At 39.7% G+C, this 17,810-nt stretch overlaps 1 protein-coding gene across 3 annotated transcripts in view; it reads left to right on the top strand.

Moving 5' to 3' along the window:
* Window positions 1-17,810, top strand: part of FZD3 (frizzled class receptor 3) — a 100,597-nt gene that overhangs the window by 31,746 nt on the left and 51,041 nt on the right. For all 3 annotated transcript variants that reach the window (XM_066388431.1, XM_066388439.1, XM_066388447.1), the window contains exons 3-4: window positions 2,623-2,819; window positions 8,308-9,325. In XM_066388431.1, the coding sequence (XP_066244528.1) occupies window positions 2,623-2,819; window positions 8,308-9,325 (1,215 nt within the window). The remainder of the gene's footprint in view (window positions 1-2,622; window positions 2,820-8,307; window positions 9,326-17,810) is intronic.

The raw sequence follows: 17,810 nt of genomic DNA, 5'->3' as shown, positions 1-17,810 counted from the left end.
CACCTTGATCTCAGACTTCTAGCTTCCCAAAATGTAAGACAATGAATTTTGTTGTTTAGGCCACTCAGTTTGTGATACTTTGTTATGGCAGCCTTAGCAAACTAATAAAGTGTATATCTGTTCATTTATTTGTCTTCCTCAATTTATATCTTTTTTTTTATTTTTTTTTTTATTTTTTTTTACAGAGGCAGAGATAGACAGGGACAGACACACAGGAATGGAGAGAGATGAGAAGCATCAATCATTAGTTTTCTGTTGCGATTTCTTAGTTGTTCATTGATTGTTTTCTCATATGTGCCTTGACCACGGGCCTTCAGCAGACTGAGTAACCCCTTGCTGGAGCCAGCGACCTTGGGTCCAAGCTGGTGAGCTTTGCTCAAACCAGATGAGCCAGCGCTCAAGTTGGCGACCTGGGGTCTCGAACCTGGGTCCTTCCGCATCCCAGTCCGAGGCTCTATCCACTGCGCCACCACCTGGTCAGGCTTCCTCAATTTATTTCATCAGTGTTTTATACAAGTCCTGTACATGGTTTGTTGCATCTATACCATGTTTGGGTATTTATTTATTTATTTTTCTGAAGTTAGAAGTGGGGAGGCAGACAGACTCCCACTTGCGCCCAACCGGGGTCCCCCCAGCATGCCCACCAGGGGCAATGCTCTGCCCATCTGGTGTGTTGCTCTGTTGTAGCCAGAGCCATTCTAGCGCCTGAGGCGGAGGCCATGGAGCCATCCTCAGTGCCCGGGCCAACTTTGCTCTAATGGAGCCTTGGCTGCGGGAGAAGAAGAAGAGGGGGAAGGGTGGAGAAACAGATAGGCACTTCTCCTGTGTGCAGTGACCAGGAATCAAACCCAGGACTTCCACATGCCAGGCCGACGCTCTACCGCTGAGAGAACCGACCAGGGCCAGTTTGGGCATTTCTTTTAGTGATTATAAATGTATTGTTTTAATTTATTCTCCACATTCTCATTATATAGAAAAATACATTTTAAAAATATTTTTCTTACATCCTGCAACCTTGCTGGCCTGACCAGGTGGTCACGCAATGGATGCAGGGATCCCCAAACTTTTTACCCAGGGGGCCAGTTCACTGTTCCTCAGACCATTGGAGGGCCACCACATACAGTGCTCCTCTCACTGACCACCAATGAAAGAGGTGCCCCTTCCGGAAGTGCGGCGGGGGACCGGATAAATGGCCTTAGGGGGCCACATGCGGCCCACAGGCTGTAATTTGGGGACGCCTGGAGAGCTTTGGACTGGGACACAGAGGACCCAGGTTCAGAACCCAAGGTCGCCAGCTTGAGCTCATCCGGCTTGAGCGTGGGCACACCAGCTTGAGTGTGGAGACACTGGCTTGAGTGTGGGACACAGAAATGACCCCATGGTAACTGGCTTGAGCAAGGGGTCACTGCTCTGCTGTAGCCCCCTGGTTAATACACATAAGAGAAAGCAATCAATGAACAACTGAGACTATGGAGCCATAACGAAGAATTCATCTCTCCCTTCATCTGTCTGTCACACACATACACACACACACACAAAAAAACAACTTTTTTTCTGTATTTTAAAGTTGTTCTTGATGGTTTAACACAAACTACTCTTTCACCTAGAAGTGACAGTCACATATAGTTTATTGCCACAAATAGTTGATTGTTATATATTGGTTATTACATCCATTATACAGTTAACATCTTTAACATCAGTTTCTTTTGAATGACTCTTGCTTTTCTGACTGCATTGTGTATAGGAGATCTCTGGAAAGTATATATAAGTGTAGAAATGAAATAGATTTTTACTTAGTAGGTCTGGTGGTGAGAATATTTGCTATCAATTCAAAATCAGAAATGGCCCTGAAACTATTATATAAACAAGTGAAAGAATATTTTATAGTCAAAAGCCCACATATATACACTTCCTGGATATTTGATTTATTCCTGTGATGATTTTAGTGTGCTTTTATATTTGGAGCCACTATCTTTTTGTTTTTGTTTTCTTAATATCAGTTTACAGTGTTAACTCTGTTTATATCATGTAATTTTAGTTTAAAGAGCTCTTGTTTTTTAAAAAATATTTTTAACAAAAAGAACAAGAAAATATGAGAAAGGTGAGAGATCTCTTCCGTACTTCTCACCCTCTAAATAACCATAAGTACGTATAACTACTTTTCCCTTCCCTTCCCCTTCTCTTTCACTTCTTGTCCTCTCTCTTCTGTTGATACATGTTAAATGAGGAAAATGTAGAAATTGGAATACATAAAAGGAAGAATATTAAAATCCCTTATCACCAGGAAGTTATCACCCTTTTGAGCATCTAGCATATATCTTTTGTGTGTTCTTCTCTGTAAAATGGATCATACTGTTATTAGTGATTCTCAGCCTTTTCTCTTTATTAATATTACCTGTAACAATTAAAATATACATATAAATTCTGGGATACACTGCAGACTTAAGCATCAGAATCTCCAGGGCTACGGCTAGGAGGGTTTGTTTAAAAAACAAAACTCTCCTTCAAAAATTTTTAATAACTTTCAGGAATTTTTTAACACAAAAATATGAATATTGCAATATTGTATATAGAAAATGATACAACTCTTTCTCTAATGACTCAGTTTTAACTTTTTTCTAGCCGTTCCACCCTATGGTGAATCTGGATTGTTCTCGGGATTTCCGGCCGTTTCTCTGTGCGCTCTATGCTCCTATTTGTATGGAGTATGGACGTGTCACACTTCCCTGTCGTAGGCTGTGCCAGCGGGCCTACAGCGAGTGCTCGAAGCTTATGGAGATGTTTGGTGTTCCTTGGCCTGAAGACATGGAGTGCAGTAGGTGCGAAAATCGTATCTTTTCATGGATCATTACTTATGTTGCAGTATATTTAAAAATTAGTTTTCTTTTAGCTCATTGGTGTTTAGAAACTTTTAAAAAGTAAATATATTAGTTTTAATTTTGAACAACAGTTTCATGGCCTCAAAATTATTCATTTCCTTAGAAATTTGGAAACACTACATAAAAAAGGTAGAAAAAGAGAAATGTTACTATGAAGAAATGTTTAAAAGAATTAAATAAGGAAAACATAAGACATTCAGTTGATTTTCTCTTAATTTTTTTTCTGGCTATAAAAGTAATGCCATTTACGAAAATTAGAAAATAGAAGAAAATAATCGTTTGTTGCCTCATCATTACATACCTTTAATGATGATTTAATGGAATTTAAATGTCATTATGATTGAAATGTGTTAATGACTCGAGTAGTTCTGTCAGTTCTGTTTTTCTGTCATGTATTAAAAGTACCAGCCCCAGAAAATGTCAGGTGCTTTTCTAATTATTTTCAGTGGATAGATTTTAAACATTTCCTAAAGATTAGAGATGTTTACTAGACAGTCTTATAGATTTGTATCAGAGACCATTATAATTAGTAGTAATAATGTACACAGTAGTAATACTGTTATTTCTTATATAATAACATTGTTCCTTTTTGTATTCTGAAATATTTAAAAACTAAAGAATAAGAGGAATATGAACGTGCCTATTATCTAGCTTGGGTAGTCTTAACATTTTGCAATATTTATTTCTGATATTTTCTTTTTAAGAAATAAAACAATACAGATAGAGTTGAAAATTACTTCCTTGGTATCTGTCTTGATTTCCTTTTCTTCTTTTCTCCCTGGAGTTGAAGTACAGTAATCATTATGTTAAATTTGTTGTTAATTGTTCCGATGTTTGTTTTTATACGCTTCATTTCATATATACATATCCATAAACATTAAATTTTTTTACATGTACCTATGTTTATGTCTTTAGGTCTGATTCATTCTCTTTAATTGCTCTTTAATGGCCAGTTGTATTAATATTCTGTAGTTATTTAGCCATTTCCTAGGGATGATCATTTGGGTTATTTTCAGATATCTTTCTATTATAAGCAATGCTGCAGTGAACATTCTTTTTTCCATTATGTTTAAAATTAATTTTGTTTATCATCTGACAGTCGCCCTTGGAGGTAGGCAAAAAGCAGGTGCTATTACTCTCATTTGAGAGATAGAAAATTTTAAGAAATAAAACATATTAATTTCTTGTAGTCAATTCACTGACATTTTGCTTTCTTATCCACTCTTTCCTCAAACACCTATGATAGTGTTTATAGTCATTCTTTAGAACTCTATAAATTTCTTGATGTTTATAGCAACAGTTATGAATTGACTGGGCCAGAATCCTGTTTTATGTTTCTTGTATTTAACTCTCATTGTTTAGTGATCATTTTTATGTTAGTTCTTTATATACAAGTATAGAAATCTCATTATGATCTTTATTTCTTTATTTTGATAGGATTAAATGTATTTTTATATCCTCACTATTGCCTGGGATTGCCTAACTCTTAAATTCTGGCATGCTAATCTTTCAAAACTTTTTATTCTTTTACCTCTCTTATATTTTTGTTCCTACTAGACCTGTCTTCGCTTCATGGACACCCACAGCCTTTTGGGTTTTTTCCCCTCCCAATCAATACCTTCTGGGTCTTATTACCTTATGTAGCTTAAATTGTGGTCCATCACTTTAACACTTTTCCTAGCAATTTTAATTTATTCCTTCCACTGTAACTTGTTCAAATCCCCAACTGGATCGATTCAACCAATTTCTTATAAATTACCTGTGCTATTATTTAATGATTTAAACTATAGCAATTCTATTTGCTGTTTCTCTTTGATCAATTTCCAATTTGGTAAACAGGGAAATTTGTGTTCATTCCCCTTAACACCAATGCCAAATCTATATAACTCACTTCAAACCCATATTTCACTTTTATTTTATATTTGATCCTTATTCCCCTCAACCTCAGCCTGCCCTCTTTTCCCGAAAATCAGTTAAGTCATCGTATGTGAACTGTTACTATAACTCAGACCAATCCTTCTCAATATTCTTTCTTGGATCCTCTTTCTCTTTCTGACCCTTAAATACTAGTGCTTCTCAAAGTTCTGTTCCTGTTCTCTAGGTAATAATTATCTTACTGATTTTATCCTCTTATTCATGGACTGATGACTCCTAAATTTAAATCTATAGCCTTGACATCTTCCTACCAAGTTCCAAATCTGCATATTCAGAAGCCATTGGAAAATGCTATCCTGAATTTGTCTCAGATACCTCAATTTCAGCATGTCTAAAATTTATTTTATTTCTAGAGCAGTTTTTTTTTTAATTCCCTGGAAGTCATCTTCCTCCTTCATTGACATTAGCTTCCACATTCCTATTGCTTTTATCTAACTAATTTCATAGCTGTCGCATTCTCACTGTCCTACGTGATTTTAGTTCTGGCTCAGCTCAAAAGCTGTCTTCCACACTGCTCCTAGTCATCTTCTAGTTACTCGAGTTAGGGCTATATAAATATATTTATTCAACAGTCATTGATTCAACAAACATTAATTGAATGTATTCTATGTGCTAGGCACTAATTCGTGTTGAAGATGAGCAGTGAACAAAAACATCTCTGTTCTTAGGGAGCTAAAATTCTGATAGTGGGAGATAACAAATAAATAGATAATGTCAGATGGTAACAAATGCTATTAAGCGAGAGTAGAGTTAGGTGATAGTAATACAATACAGGGAAGCAGAGGGACTCTATTTTCTGTGGAGACATTGGGGAAGGCCCTTTTAATCTTTTATTTCTCTACTGATTAGGAAAGGAGGCACTGGAACAGGGACCTAAGTAAAGTGAGAGAACAAACAATACAGATGTATAGGGAAGAACAGTCCAGGAAGGGGAAACAGAGCAGCAAGTTCAGAGATTCTGAAGTGGAAGCATGCTTGGTATATTCCAAGAACAACAAGGTGACCAAAGGGGCTCAGGCCAAGTGAATGAGAGAGAATGGAAAGATTAAGTAAGATCAAAAAAGTACAGGGGCCTGACCAGGCGGTGGTGCAGTGGATAGAGCATCAGACTGGGATGTGGAGAACACAGGTTCAAAATTCCGAAGTCGCCAGCTTGAGCGCAGGCTCATCTGGTTTGAGCAAGGCTCACCAGCTTGGACCCAAGGTTGCTGGCTCGAGCAAGGAGTCACTCGGTCTGCTGTAGCCCCACCCCACCCCATCAAGGCACACATGAGAAAGCAATCAATGAACAACTAAGGTGCTGCAGCAAAGAATTGATGCTTCTCATCTCTCTCTTCCTGTCTGTCTGTCCCTATCTGTCTCTCTCACTGTCTCTCTCTGTCACACTTACACACACATACACACACACACAAAAGTGTGAGGGGTGGTAGGAGTTTTGTAGCTCTGGTGTCGAATTTGGACTTGACCCTGAGTGAGAAGGGAAGCCAGAATAAACATGATCAGAGCACTGGAGTGGTGCTATGTGGAAGTGGAGATCAGTGGGAAGCCTCTCTCAGAAGTCCAGGGAAGTCCCAAACTGGAGCAGCAGTGGAGAATATGAGAAGTGGTCAGATTTTGAGTATATCACGAAGTAGAAGGACAGGATTTGCTGGTAATTTGTAAGGTGTAAATGAGAGAGAAGGGACTTTAAAGATGACCCCAAGGTTTTTGACCTGAGTATCTAGGAAAATGGAATTGTCGGTTGTGCAGATGGAGAAACCTAAGGAATGGAATCAAGAGTTTAGTTTTGGAAGGGTTAAAGACTGAAGGGCATGTATATGTTGAATTGGTAGTTGGCTATACAGATACATCCACAAAAATACCGAATATTACTTTGCATGCTTTTAAATCTTATGACGTTGTTTATATATACATAGATGCACATACAGAGAGACACACACAATTATATTTCTGCAACATTCTTACCTGTCCAACTTTCTCTTGTTGCAAGTCATGCATACCTCATGCTCCTGCAATTCTAAACACACTTGGTTCAAACTTCTATGCTTTTACTTGTATTTCTTGCTAAAATACTATTTGGCATACTTTCAGTATTGGCAAATACTGATACAAAATTCTGTTTAAGAGACTCTGAAGTCTTTTATAACCGCTTTCTTTGAAATAATCCTCTATATCAATTTATACTTTATATATATTTTGATTGCTTTATATATCACACTGCTGCATTTTGTGCTGTCTTTTATAAGTATGTGTCTCCTTTTAAACTCAAGGATAGAGATCCTGATTTTTTTGTCTGTTTATGTTAAATTTCTGGCATACTGCAGATTCCAATAAATGCCTGAATGTACTATGTTTCTGCCTTTTGGCTTTATAATTCCAAGCCCTGTGAAGAAAATGGTTTGTATTGGAAAATAAAAGATTAATTTACTATAGCATAAGGTTATACATGCATTTGGAAAACAATATCAATTATAGTTTCTTGGAAACTATTTGATGCATATAAACTAGTAAACATTTAGTTTAGTGGGAGTCTGAAGGTTAGAAACTGCTACCGACAAGAAAATTAAAGATGCAGGAAGTTATTGAGAATGGTACCCTTAGTCATATAAGTATGTCTGCAATACCACCCTATTTTCTTTGTCCTGAGACTTTGATTTTTTTCTCAAGTCTGTGGATCTGGAAAATTGTTATAATGCAATTTTCTTGGGCCCTAACTCAGGTATATGGAAATGTGATTTGTGGTGGTGAGGTCCAAGAATTTACATTTTAAAGGGACCTTAAGTTTTCTTATGTACTTTAAAGTTTGGGAATAACTGAATTAGAGAATGCAGTAGGTTGGAGAGAAATTAGGAATGGTAGGAAAAAACTAGTTGACTTGAAAGGCCTTTAACCAATATGATAAGCATAGAGTAACTTTAAAATGGGAAGAAAAAAACTAAAAGGTACTGGCTTGTAAGGACTTTTAATACTAATCTAACTCAGAATACCTTGGCCCATGCATTTAGGGAATATTTTTAACTCTTATGTTTGAGTAAGATCTGTTTAAGTCTAGGGTAAATTGAGGACTAGATTATAGTTAGACAAAACTAACTTTTAGCTTCTATTCTGTTGAAGCTATATATATTTGTATTTATTTTGCTTATTTTATATACATGTTTATATTTTAAAATCTTATTCTAAACTGTGTGTCCTAAATAGTGTGTGTGTATACACACTTTTTTGTGTGTCTATGCTTGACTATTTTAAGAAAAAGTACTGTTTTTAAAGCCAAAACAAAATTAAGTATAAAACCTTATCATTTTTGGTCAACTATGGAAAATCTAGTTGTATGGCTCACACAGTAAACATCACCATTTACTTTATACTTATCATAAAGTGCTCCAAGGACATGAGAATAAACAGTAAGGTCATAGGTGCTAAGTTGGAAATCCAAATTGTTAGGTGGCAGTAGATTTCTCTATTAGTAAAATGGTACTCGTCTTGTATTTTATAGGTTCCCAGATTGTGATGAGCCGTACCCTCGACTTGTGGATCTGAATTTAGCTGGAGAACCTACTGAAGGAGCCCCAGTGGCAGTGCAGAGGGACTATGGTTTTTGGTGTCCCCGAGAGTTAAAAATTGATCCTGATCTTGGTTATTCTTTTTTGCACGTGCGTGATTGTTCACCTCCTTGCCCAAATATGTACTTTAGGAGAGAAGAACTTTCATTTGCTCGCTATTTCATAGGATTGATTTCAATCATTTGCCTCTCTGCCACGTTGTTTACTTTTTTAACGTTTTTGATCGATGTCACAAGATTCCGTTATCCTGAAAGACCTATTATATTTTATGCAGTCTGCTACATGATGGTGTCGTTAATTTTCTTCATTGGGTTTTTGCTTGAGGACCGAGTAGCCTGCAATGCATCTAGCCCTGCACAGTACAAGGCTTCCACAGTGACACAAGGATCTCATAATAAAGCCTGCACCATGCTTTTTATGGTACTTTATTTTTTTACTATGGCTGGCAGCGTTTGGTGGGTAATTCTTACCATCACATGGTTCTTGGCGGCTGTGCCAAAGTGGGGTAGTGAAGCTATTGAGAAGAAGGCATTGCTGTTTCATGCCAGTGCATGGGGCATCCCTGGAACTCTAACTATCATCCTTTTAGCGATGAATAAAATTGAAGGTGACAATATCAGTGGCGTGTGTTTTGTTGGCCTCTACGATGTTGATGCACTGAGGTACTTTGTTCTTGCACCGCTCTGCCTCTATGTGGTAGTCGGGATTTCCCTCCTCCTAGCTGGCATTATATCCCTAAACAGAGTTCGAATTGAGATTCCATTAGAAAAGGAGAACCAAGATAAATTGGTGAAGTTTATGATCCGGATTGGTGTTTTCAGCATTCTTTATCTCGTACCACTCTTGGTTGTAATTGGATGCTACTTTTATGAGCAAGCTTACCGTGGCATTTGGGAAACCACATGGATACAAGAGCGCTGCAGAGAATATCACATTCCATGTCCATATCAGGTAAGGGAAACCTTGTTCTAAATTTCGGAATATGTAGTCTTGAAAAGAAGGCATATTGCTATAAAAAGCTAATCTTAACTAGGTTTTTAAAAAACTCTTCATGAACCTTCAATTTGTACGTTAAAATTTAAAAAATTTTATAACAAATATATTGTAGTAAGAATGTCGTACACATGTTCCTGTAAATATTGTCCTTTTAAAATAAGACTTTTACAAGTCTATGCTATGGGCTTTTAAACAATATCTTCTGTTATCACAAAACAGTTGCTTGTTGATTCTTTAGAACTTTGCCAACTCTGATAAAAAGGTTCTGTCTTTTTCTGGAAATTTTACTGATGTTCAAAGTAGAAATATGTTGTTTTAATAGTTTTGTAAAAATAATAGGATGCAATTGTGCACACTAGTTCATCTCTCAGTTGGTCTTGGTTTTTCTCTTTTGCATACTGAATATTTTGTGATTTATTCTTTAGTTTAAAGAGATTAGATAATCATAGAATCACAGAATTTTAGATCTAGAAAGAACTTTAGCAATAATTTATTTAGGTTCCCTCTGTAAAGTTCTTAAACATCAGACTCATTTGAGGCTTAAAAATGTATAGTAACCTGCTCACATTCATCTGGGATTTAGTCCTAGGAGAGGATTGGAACAAGGAAAGTAATTCAAAGAAATTGATGCTAAGTATTTATCTCTCTCATTGTAAAACCTTCTCTGGAACTGTGCCACTAGCTATTACCCTCTCTTCTTTCTCTTAAAACAAGTTTTCCTGAAAGAGCTGTCTCCTGTTCTTCCTGTTCCAGGTTTCCTGCGTGCGGAAGTGCACCAGCCACCCTTTCCTCTACCTCAACCCTGCGTTTCTCTCGTACCTTTTAAATGTCTTTCTTAAAGTACTTAGGTATTATAGATCATTTATACTTGTCTGTTTCCCCTCCTCGATGGTGAACTCTTTGCAGACGAGAACTTTTTCATATTTTTGAATGAATGTTCTGTAGGTTAGTAGATGATAGCATTAGAAATGGGGGTGTATAGGTTGAGAAGAAACATCTAAGAAATGGAAACGGTACTGGGGACAAGGAGTGTGTGTTTAGCACATAGTCAAAGTTCATAAATATTTGATGACTAAAAATTACATTTTCCCTTTTATATGGTGGTATAAATAGTCCCATACAAAATTATATTTTTATTATTGTGTAAGTATGAGCTACTAGCTTTTAAAAAATAAACCAACAGGCCCTGGCCGGTTGGCTCAGCGGTAGAGCGTCGGCCTGGCGTGTGGGGGACCCGGGTTCGATTCCCGGCCAGGGCACATAGGAGAAGCACTCATTTGCTTCTCCACCCCCCCCCCTTCCTCTCTGTCTCTCTCTTCCCCTCCCGCAGCCAAGGCTCCATTGGAGCAAAGATGGCCCAGGCGCTGGGGATGGCTCCTTGGCCTCTGCCCCAGGCGCTAGAGTGGCTCTGGTCGTGGCAGAGCGACGCCCAGGAGGGGCAGAGCATCGCCCCCTGGTGGGCAGAGCGTAGCCCCTGGTGGGTGTGCTGGGTGGATCCCGGTCGGCGCATGCGGGAGTCTGTCTGTCTCTCCCCATTTCCAGCTTCAGAAAAATACAAAATAAATAAATAAATAAATAAATAAACCAACTTACAATAAAGAAGCTAGAAAAACTGAATAATTGAAATGTATTAAATTTCTTAACAGAATTACTTATTAAAAACTTATTTTTCCTTTTTATTCTTTTTCCAAGTGAGAGGAGAGGAGATAGAGAGACAGACTCCTGCATGTACCCTAATGGGATCCACCTGGCAACCCCTGTCTGGGGTCAATGCTCTTCCCTTCTGAGGCCATGCTTAAAACCAAGCTATTTTTAGCACTCAGTGCCTGGGGCCAATGTACTTGAACCAGTCGAGCCCTGGTTGCGGGAGCAGAAGAAAGAGAAAGACAGAGTGAGAAGGGGGAGAGGTGGAGAAGCGGGGAAGAGAGAGAGAGTGAAAGGAGGAGAGGTGGAGAAACAGACGGTCACTTCTCCTATGTGCCCTGATGGGGAATTGAACCCAGGACATCCACACACTGGGCCAACAGTCTACCACTGAACCAACCAGCCAGGGCCACTTATTAAAAACTCTTAATATGAATTTTCAAATCTGAAGATAACTAACCAGATTTTACACCTAATGAGAGAGAAAGCAATGGTTGAATTACATCATATGCTTTCCTGTATACATTTTCTAGGATTCCAAATATATATATATTATCTTGAGGCTATTGAAGGAACAACAATGTGTGACTATGAAATAATGATAAAAAAAATACCAAAGCTTAACCATGTAAATTTAGTAAATTAGAGTAGTTGGGATGCTATTTTCAAGACATTCCTAGAATTCTTTTAGCATCTTTAGAAGCAGTTTAAGCTGTACAGATAACGTGTGTGTGTGTGTGTGTGTGTGTGTGTGTGCGCGCATACATCCATTCCTTTATAGTCATAGGTTAAAAAGTAGTTTTCCAACACACAGAAATGTTGGATTTTCAATATACCAAAAAAAAAAAAAAAAAGCCTGACCAGGCGGTGGTGCAGTGGACAGAGTGGACAGAGCGTCGACTGGGATGTGGAAGGACCTGAGGTCGTCAGCTTGAGCGCGGGCTCATCAGGCTTGAGCAAAAAAAAGCCCACCAGCTTGGACCCAAAGTCGCTGGCTCTAGCAAGGGATTACTTGTTCTGCTGAAGGCCCGTGATCAAGGCACATATGAGAAAGCAATCAATGAATAACTAAGGAGTCCCAATGAAAAACTGATGATTGATGCTTCTCATCTCTCTGTGCCTGTCTGTCTGTCCCTATCTATCCCTCTCTCTGACTCTCTCTCTCTCTCTGTCCCTGTAAAAAATAAAAATAAAAAATTACATAATAACAATAACATGGCTCTTAAGCTGTAAATTCTGAAACAGGAATCTTGGTTTCTTATGTTATTTTTCTTATATACTAGCTTTATAACCTTAGACCAACTTCAAACCTCTCTGCTTCAGGTCCTTATCTGTAAAATGAATAATAGAATCTAATAGCAATAGTATTAGACATAAATAGTAATAGAATCTACCTCCTAGGGTTGTTTTTAGGAACATGCATACAGACACTTGGAAGAGTACCTTCTACATAAGTACTCAGAGGTTAGCTTTATTAATTTCTTCATTAACTGTTGCTGCTCTTCCTATTTACACACACACACACACACACACACACACACACACACACATAGGTGTATGTATAAACATAGTTTTTTAAAACTATCTAGTACCAGGCTTTAGCAAATACCATATTTGCTTCAGACTTTTAAAGAAATCATATTACAGATTTGGCTGAAACTTTTTGTGTATCTTTCCCCAGTCCTGTTTCTCTTATTCCCTGCCCAAAGGTGACCATCATCCTGAATTTGGAGTGTCATTCCCATGAAAGGCTATTCAATTACCAATGTGAATGTAGCTATGAAAATATTTATTTACATAGTATGTAAATGTTATACTATACATCTATTTCTGTAACTTGACTTTTTAACCTAACATTTAGTTTTTGAGATGTATTTATGTTAATACTGTTGTTCATTTTTAAAAATGTTTTCTTTTAAGAAAGTTTATAGTAATATATTAGTTTACAGAAGTATAGAAAATAACAAACACCCATGTACTCACAATCCAACTATCTTGAAATCTAAACTTTTTTTTTTTTTTTGTATTTTTGTATTTTTCTGAAGCTTGTAACGGGGAGAGACAGTCAGACAGACTCCCGCATGCGCCCGACCGGGATCCACCCGGCACGCCCACCAGGGGCGACGCTCTGCCCACCAGGGGGCAATGCTGTGCCCCTACGGGGCGTCGCTCTGCCGCTCTGCCCAGACCAGAGCCACTCTAGCGCCTGGGGCAGAGGCCAAGGAGCCATCCCCAGCGCCCGGGCCATCTTTGCTCCAATGGAGCCTCGGCTGCAGGAGGGGAAGAGAGAGACAGAGAGGAAGGAGGGGGAGGGGTGGAGAAGCAAATGGGCGCTTCTCCTATGTGCCTTGGCCAGGAATCGAACCCGGGTCCCCCGCACGCCAGGCTGACACTCTACCGCTGAGCCAACCGGCCAGGGCCGAAAACTAAACATTTTATTTGGTTGGCTGTTTATTAAAGACATAGTTGTTGACTAAACATGATTTGCCTGTTTAGTACCTTCATTGCTGTTAGGTTATTTGCCTTTTGTTGTTGTTGTAGTTTAAATATTCTTGGTGTGATTCTTGTCATTTATTTTTACTGCAGATATCTTATCCTGCTCTGTGCTAGTATTCTTTTTTTGCCTTTGTGTTTTAAAAAATCCTTCTCTGCCTCTAAAGTCATAAATACGATCTGCCATATTTTTTTCTAGCAATTTTTAAAATTTGAATTTTTTTAAAGATTTTATTATTGATATTTTAGAAAGAGAGAGAGAAAGGGGGGAGGAGCAAGAAGCATCAACTCATAGTAGTTGCTTCCTGTATGTGCCTTGACTGGGGAAGTCCATGGGTTTGAACTGGAGACCCTAACATTGCAAGTTGATGTTTTTTTATCCACGGTACCACCACAGGTCAGGCTAAAATTTGAACTTTTTTAAGTGAAAGGAGGAGAGATAGATAGACTCCTGCGTGCACCCCAACTGGGATCCACCCAGCAATCCCCATCTGGGGCTGATACTCAAATCAGCTGAGCTATCCTCAGTACCCAGGGCCAATATTTGAACCAGTTGCGCCACTGGCTGTGAGAGGGGAAGAGAGGAAAGGGGGAGAGGGAGGAGAAGTGAAGTAGATGGTTGCTTCTCATATGTGCCCTGATCGGGGATTGAACCTGGGACAGCTACATGCCAGGCCAACGCTTTATTCACTGAGCCAGCTAGCCAGGGCTAAATTTTCATTTTTGATTTATATCTCTAATCCCTTGAAATATAGTATATTTTTAATATGAGTAATATGATTTTGTTTTTCCATATGAATAAGCAGTATACTTTCAACACCATTATTTATTAAATAGCCCTTCTGAATTGTAATGCAACCTCTGTCATATACAAGTTTCATTTCTAGGCTCTCTTTTGTTCCACTGGTTTGTTTATATAACCTTGTGTCAATTCTACATTTATCCTACCTTCTTGTTCTTCAAAATTATTTTAAGGCCCTGGCCGGTTGGCTCAGTGGTAGAGCGTCGGCCTGGTGTGCAGAAGTCCCGGGTTCGATTCCCGGCCAGGGCACACAGGAGAAGCGCCCATCTGCTTCTCCACCCCTCCCCCTCTCCTTCCTCTCTGTCTCTCTCTTCCTCTCCTGCAGCCAAGGCTCCATTGGAGCAAAGATGGCCCGGGCTCTGGGGATGGCTCCTTGGCCTCTGCCCCAGGCGCTGGAGTGGCTCTGGTCGCAACAGAGCGACACCTCGGAGGGGCAGAGCATCGCCCCCTGGTGGGCGTGCCGGGTGGATCCCGGTCGGGCGCATGCGGGAGTCTGTCTGACTGTCTCTCTCCGTTTCCAGCTTCAGAAAAATATAAAAAAAAATTATTTTAACCATTTTGGGCATTTTTCTACATGAATCTTAGAATCAGTTTATCCGTGAAAAACATTGTTGGGATTATTTATTTATTTCCCTGACTTTTCTTCCTTTTTTTAAATTTTATTTTAATATTTTAGAGAGAGAGAGAGAGAGACAGGAACACGTGTCTGTTCCTGTATGTGCCCTGACCAGGGATTGAACCAGCAACCTCTGTGCTTCAGAGCAATGCTGTAACCAACCAAACTATCCAGCCAGGGCCATTATTGGGATTTTGATTGAACTTGTTTTTTATTTTAAATGATTCTGGTGGAATTGTCATTTTTGTAATACTGAGTTTAATATCTTTTGTTTATTTATATATTACCTCATTTGTTACTGGGCACCTTTAGTTTTTGTAGCAATTGCAAGTGAGATCTCCAATACATTTTAAATTGGTTATTGCTGGTATACAAGAATATGCCACTGATAGATTTTTTTGTGTATTGATCTTATATTGAGCAGCCCTGCTGAAATCTTTTATTAGCTCTAATTGTGTTTAGATTCTCTTAGATAATAATTACTTGTAGAAATCCTATTGTCTGCAAGTAAGGACAGCTTTGTCTCTTGCTTGCCTTCCAGTTCTTAAGAGGTTTTTGCATCTATATTATTCCCCCATTATCTGCAGAAGGATAGATTCCAAGACGCCCAGTGGAGGCTTGAAACAGCAGATAGGCCTGACCCCTGTACATACTATGTTTTTGCTATATACACACACCTGTGATAAAGTTTAACTTATAAATTGATAACAGTAAAATTAATAATAACTAATTTTATAACAATTACTCAACTTTGCACTTAAAAGAAGCACTGTACAGTTTCTCTTTGGCACATCCAAATTGCCAGCCGCACTGCTCTTGCCCTTTGGTGTCAGTATTAAGTAAAATAAGAATTACCTGAACACAAGCACTGCACAAGATACCATGACAGTCGATCTGATAACTCAGGTGGCTACTAAGTGATGAACACGTAGGTATTGTATAAAGCAGGGGTCCCCAAACTACGGCCCCCTGAGGCCATTTATCCAGCCCCCGCTGCACTTCCTGAAGGGGCACCTCTTTCATTGGTGACGGCATTGCTCACGTACAATACTACTTCTTGTGACACGGGACGCACATGTCAGGGCTCTGTTACGCATCATATCACTTGTTACGGCTAGCAGTGACAAATATGGAACTGTCTATTGACCATCTCATTAGCCAAAAGCAGGCCCAGAGTTCCCATTGAAATACTGGTCAGGCCCTGGCCAGTTGGCTCAGTGGTAGAGCGTCGGCCTGGCGTGCGGAAGTCCTGGGTTCGATTCCCGGCCAGGGCACACAGGAGAGGCGCCCATCTGCTTCTCCACCCCTCCCCCTCTCCTTCCTCTCTGTCTCTCTCTTCCCCTCCCGCAGCCGAGGCTCCATTGGAGCAAAAGATGGCCCGGGCGCTGGGGATGGCTCCTTGGCCTCTGACCCAGGCGCTAGAGTGGCTCTGGTTGCGACAGAGCGATGCCCCGGAGGGGCAGAGCATCGCCCTCTGGTGGGCGTGCCGGTGGATCCCGGTCGGACCCATGTGGGAGTCTGTCTGACTGCCTGCCCATTTCCAGCTTCAGAAAAAAAAAAAAGAAAGAAATACTGATCAGTTTGTTGATTTAAATTTACTTCTTTATTTTAAATACTGTATTCGTTCCCGTTTTGTTTTTTTACTTTAAAATAAGATATGTGCAGTGTGCATAGGGATTTGTTCATAGTTTTTTTATAGTCCGGCCCTCCAAGCGTCTGATGGACAGTGAACTGGCCCCCTGTGTAAAATGTTTGGGGACCCCTGGTATACAGTATAGAGACGCTGGACAAAAGGATGATTCATGTCCCAGGCAGGATGGTGCAGGACAGTGTGAGAGATTATCAAGCTGCTCAGAACAGCTTGCCATTTAAAAGTTAGAAATTGTTTATTTCTGGAATTTTTTATTAATATTTTTGGACCATGGCTCACCATAGGTAATTGGCACCACAGAAAACAAAACTGTGGATAAGGGGAGTCTACTGTATACTCATGAGTAGATAGATTGTGATAATTGTTAGTTCTCTGTACTGTCTTTGTCCAATTTGGATGTCGAGCTTATAATAGCTTCATAAGGTGAGGTATTTTCCCCCCGTTATTCTCTGGAACAGGTTTTATAATAAATAGACCCTCTCTTTGAAAGGGTTAATATATCCTCCTATAAAAACTCTGTGTCATAGTGTTTTTTTGTTTATTTTGTTTGTTTTTTGTATTTTTCCAAAGTTAGAAGTGGAGAGGCAGTCAGACAGACTCCTGCATGTGCCGGACTGGATCCACCCTGCATGCCCACCAGGGGGCGATGCTCTGCCCATCTGGGGTGTTACTCCACTGCAACGGGAGCCATTCTAGCACCTTAGGTGGAAGCCATGGAGCCATCCTCCACACCTGGGCCAACTTTGCTCTAATGGAGCCCTGGCTGCGGGAGGGGAAGAGACAGATAAAAAGAAGAGGGGGAGGGTTGAAGAAGCAGATAGGTATTTCTCCTGTGTGCCCTGATTGTGAATTGAACCTGGGACTTCCACACACTGGGCCGATGCTCCACCACTGAGCCATCCAGCCAGGGCCCATAGTGTTTTTGAAGTGAGGAGAAAGAAGTTGTGGAAAGCACTAGGTTTTCAAAGCTACTATTTCAGTATCTTTAATAGTAATTATTCAGGTCTTTTATTCTTTTGTGATTGTGTAAGAGAGAGTGAGGGACAGATACAGGAAGGGAGAGAGATGAGAAGCATCAACTCATAGTTGCAGTACTTTCAGTTGTTCATTGATTGCTTCTCATAAGTGCCTTGACCAGGGGGCTCCAGCCGAGCCAGTGACCCCTTGCTCAAGCCAGCGACCATGGGATCATGTCAATGATCCCACGCTTAAGCTGAGGACCTCACGGTTTTGA

Source organism: Saccopteryx leptura, chromosome 1, assembly GCF_036850995.1.
Source record: "Saccopteryx leptura isolate mSacLep1 chromosome 1, mSacLep1_pri_phased_curated, whole genome shotgun sequence".
In the NCBI taxonomy this organism is placed as follows: Eukaryota; Metazoa; Chordata; class Mammalia; order Chiroptera; family Emballonuridae; genus Saccopteryx; species Saccopteryx leptura.
Note: the sequence above shows the minus strand (reverse complement) of the source record. Positions and strands in the feature narration are given on the sequence as shown.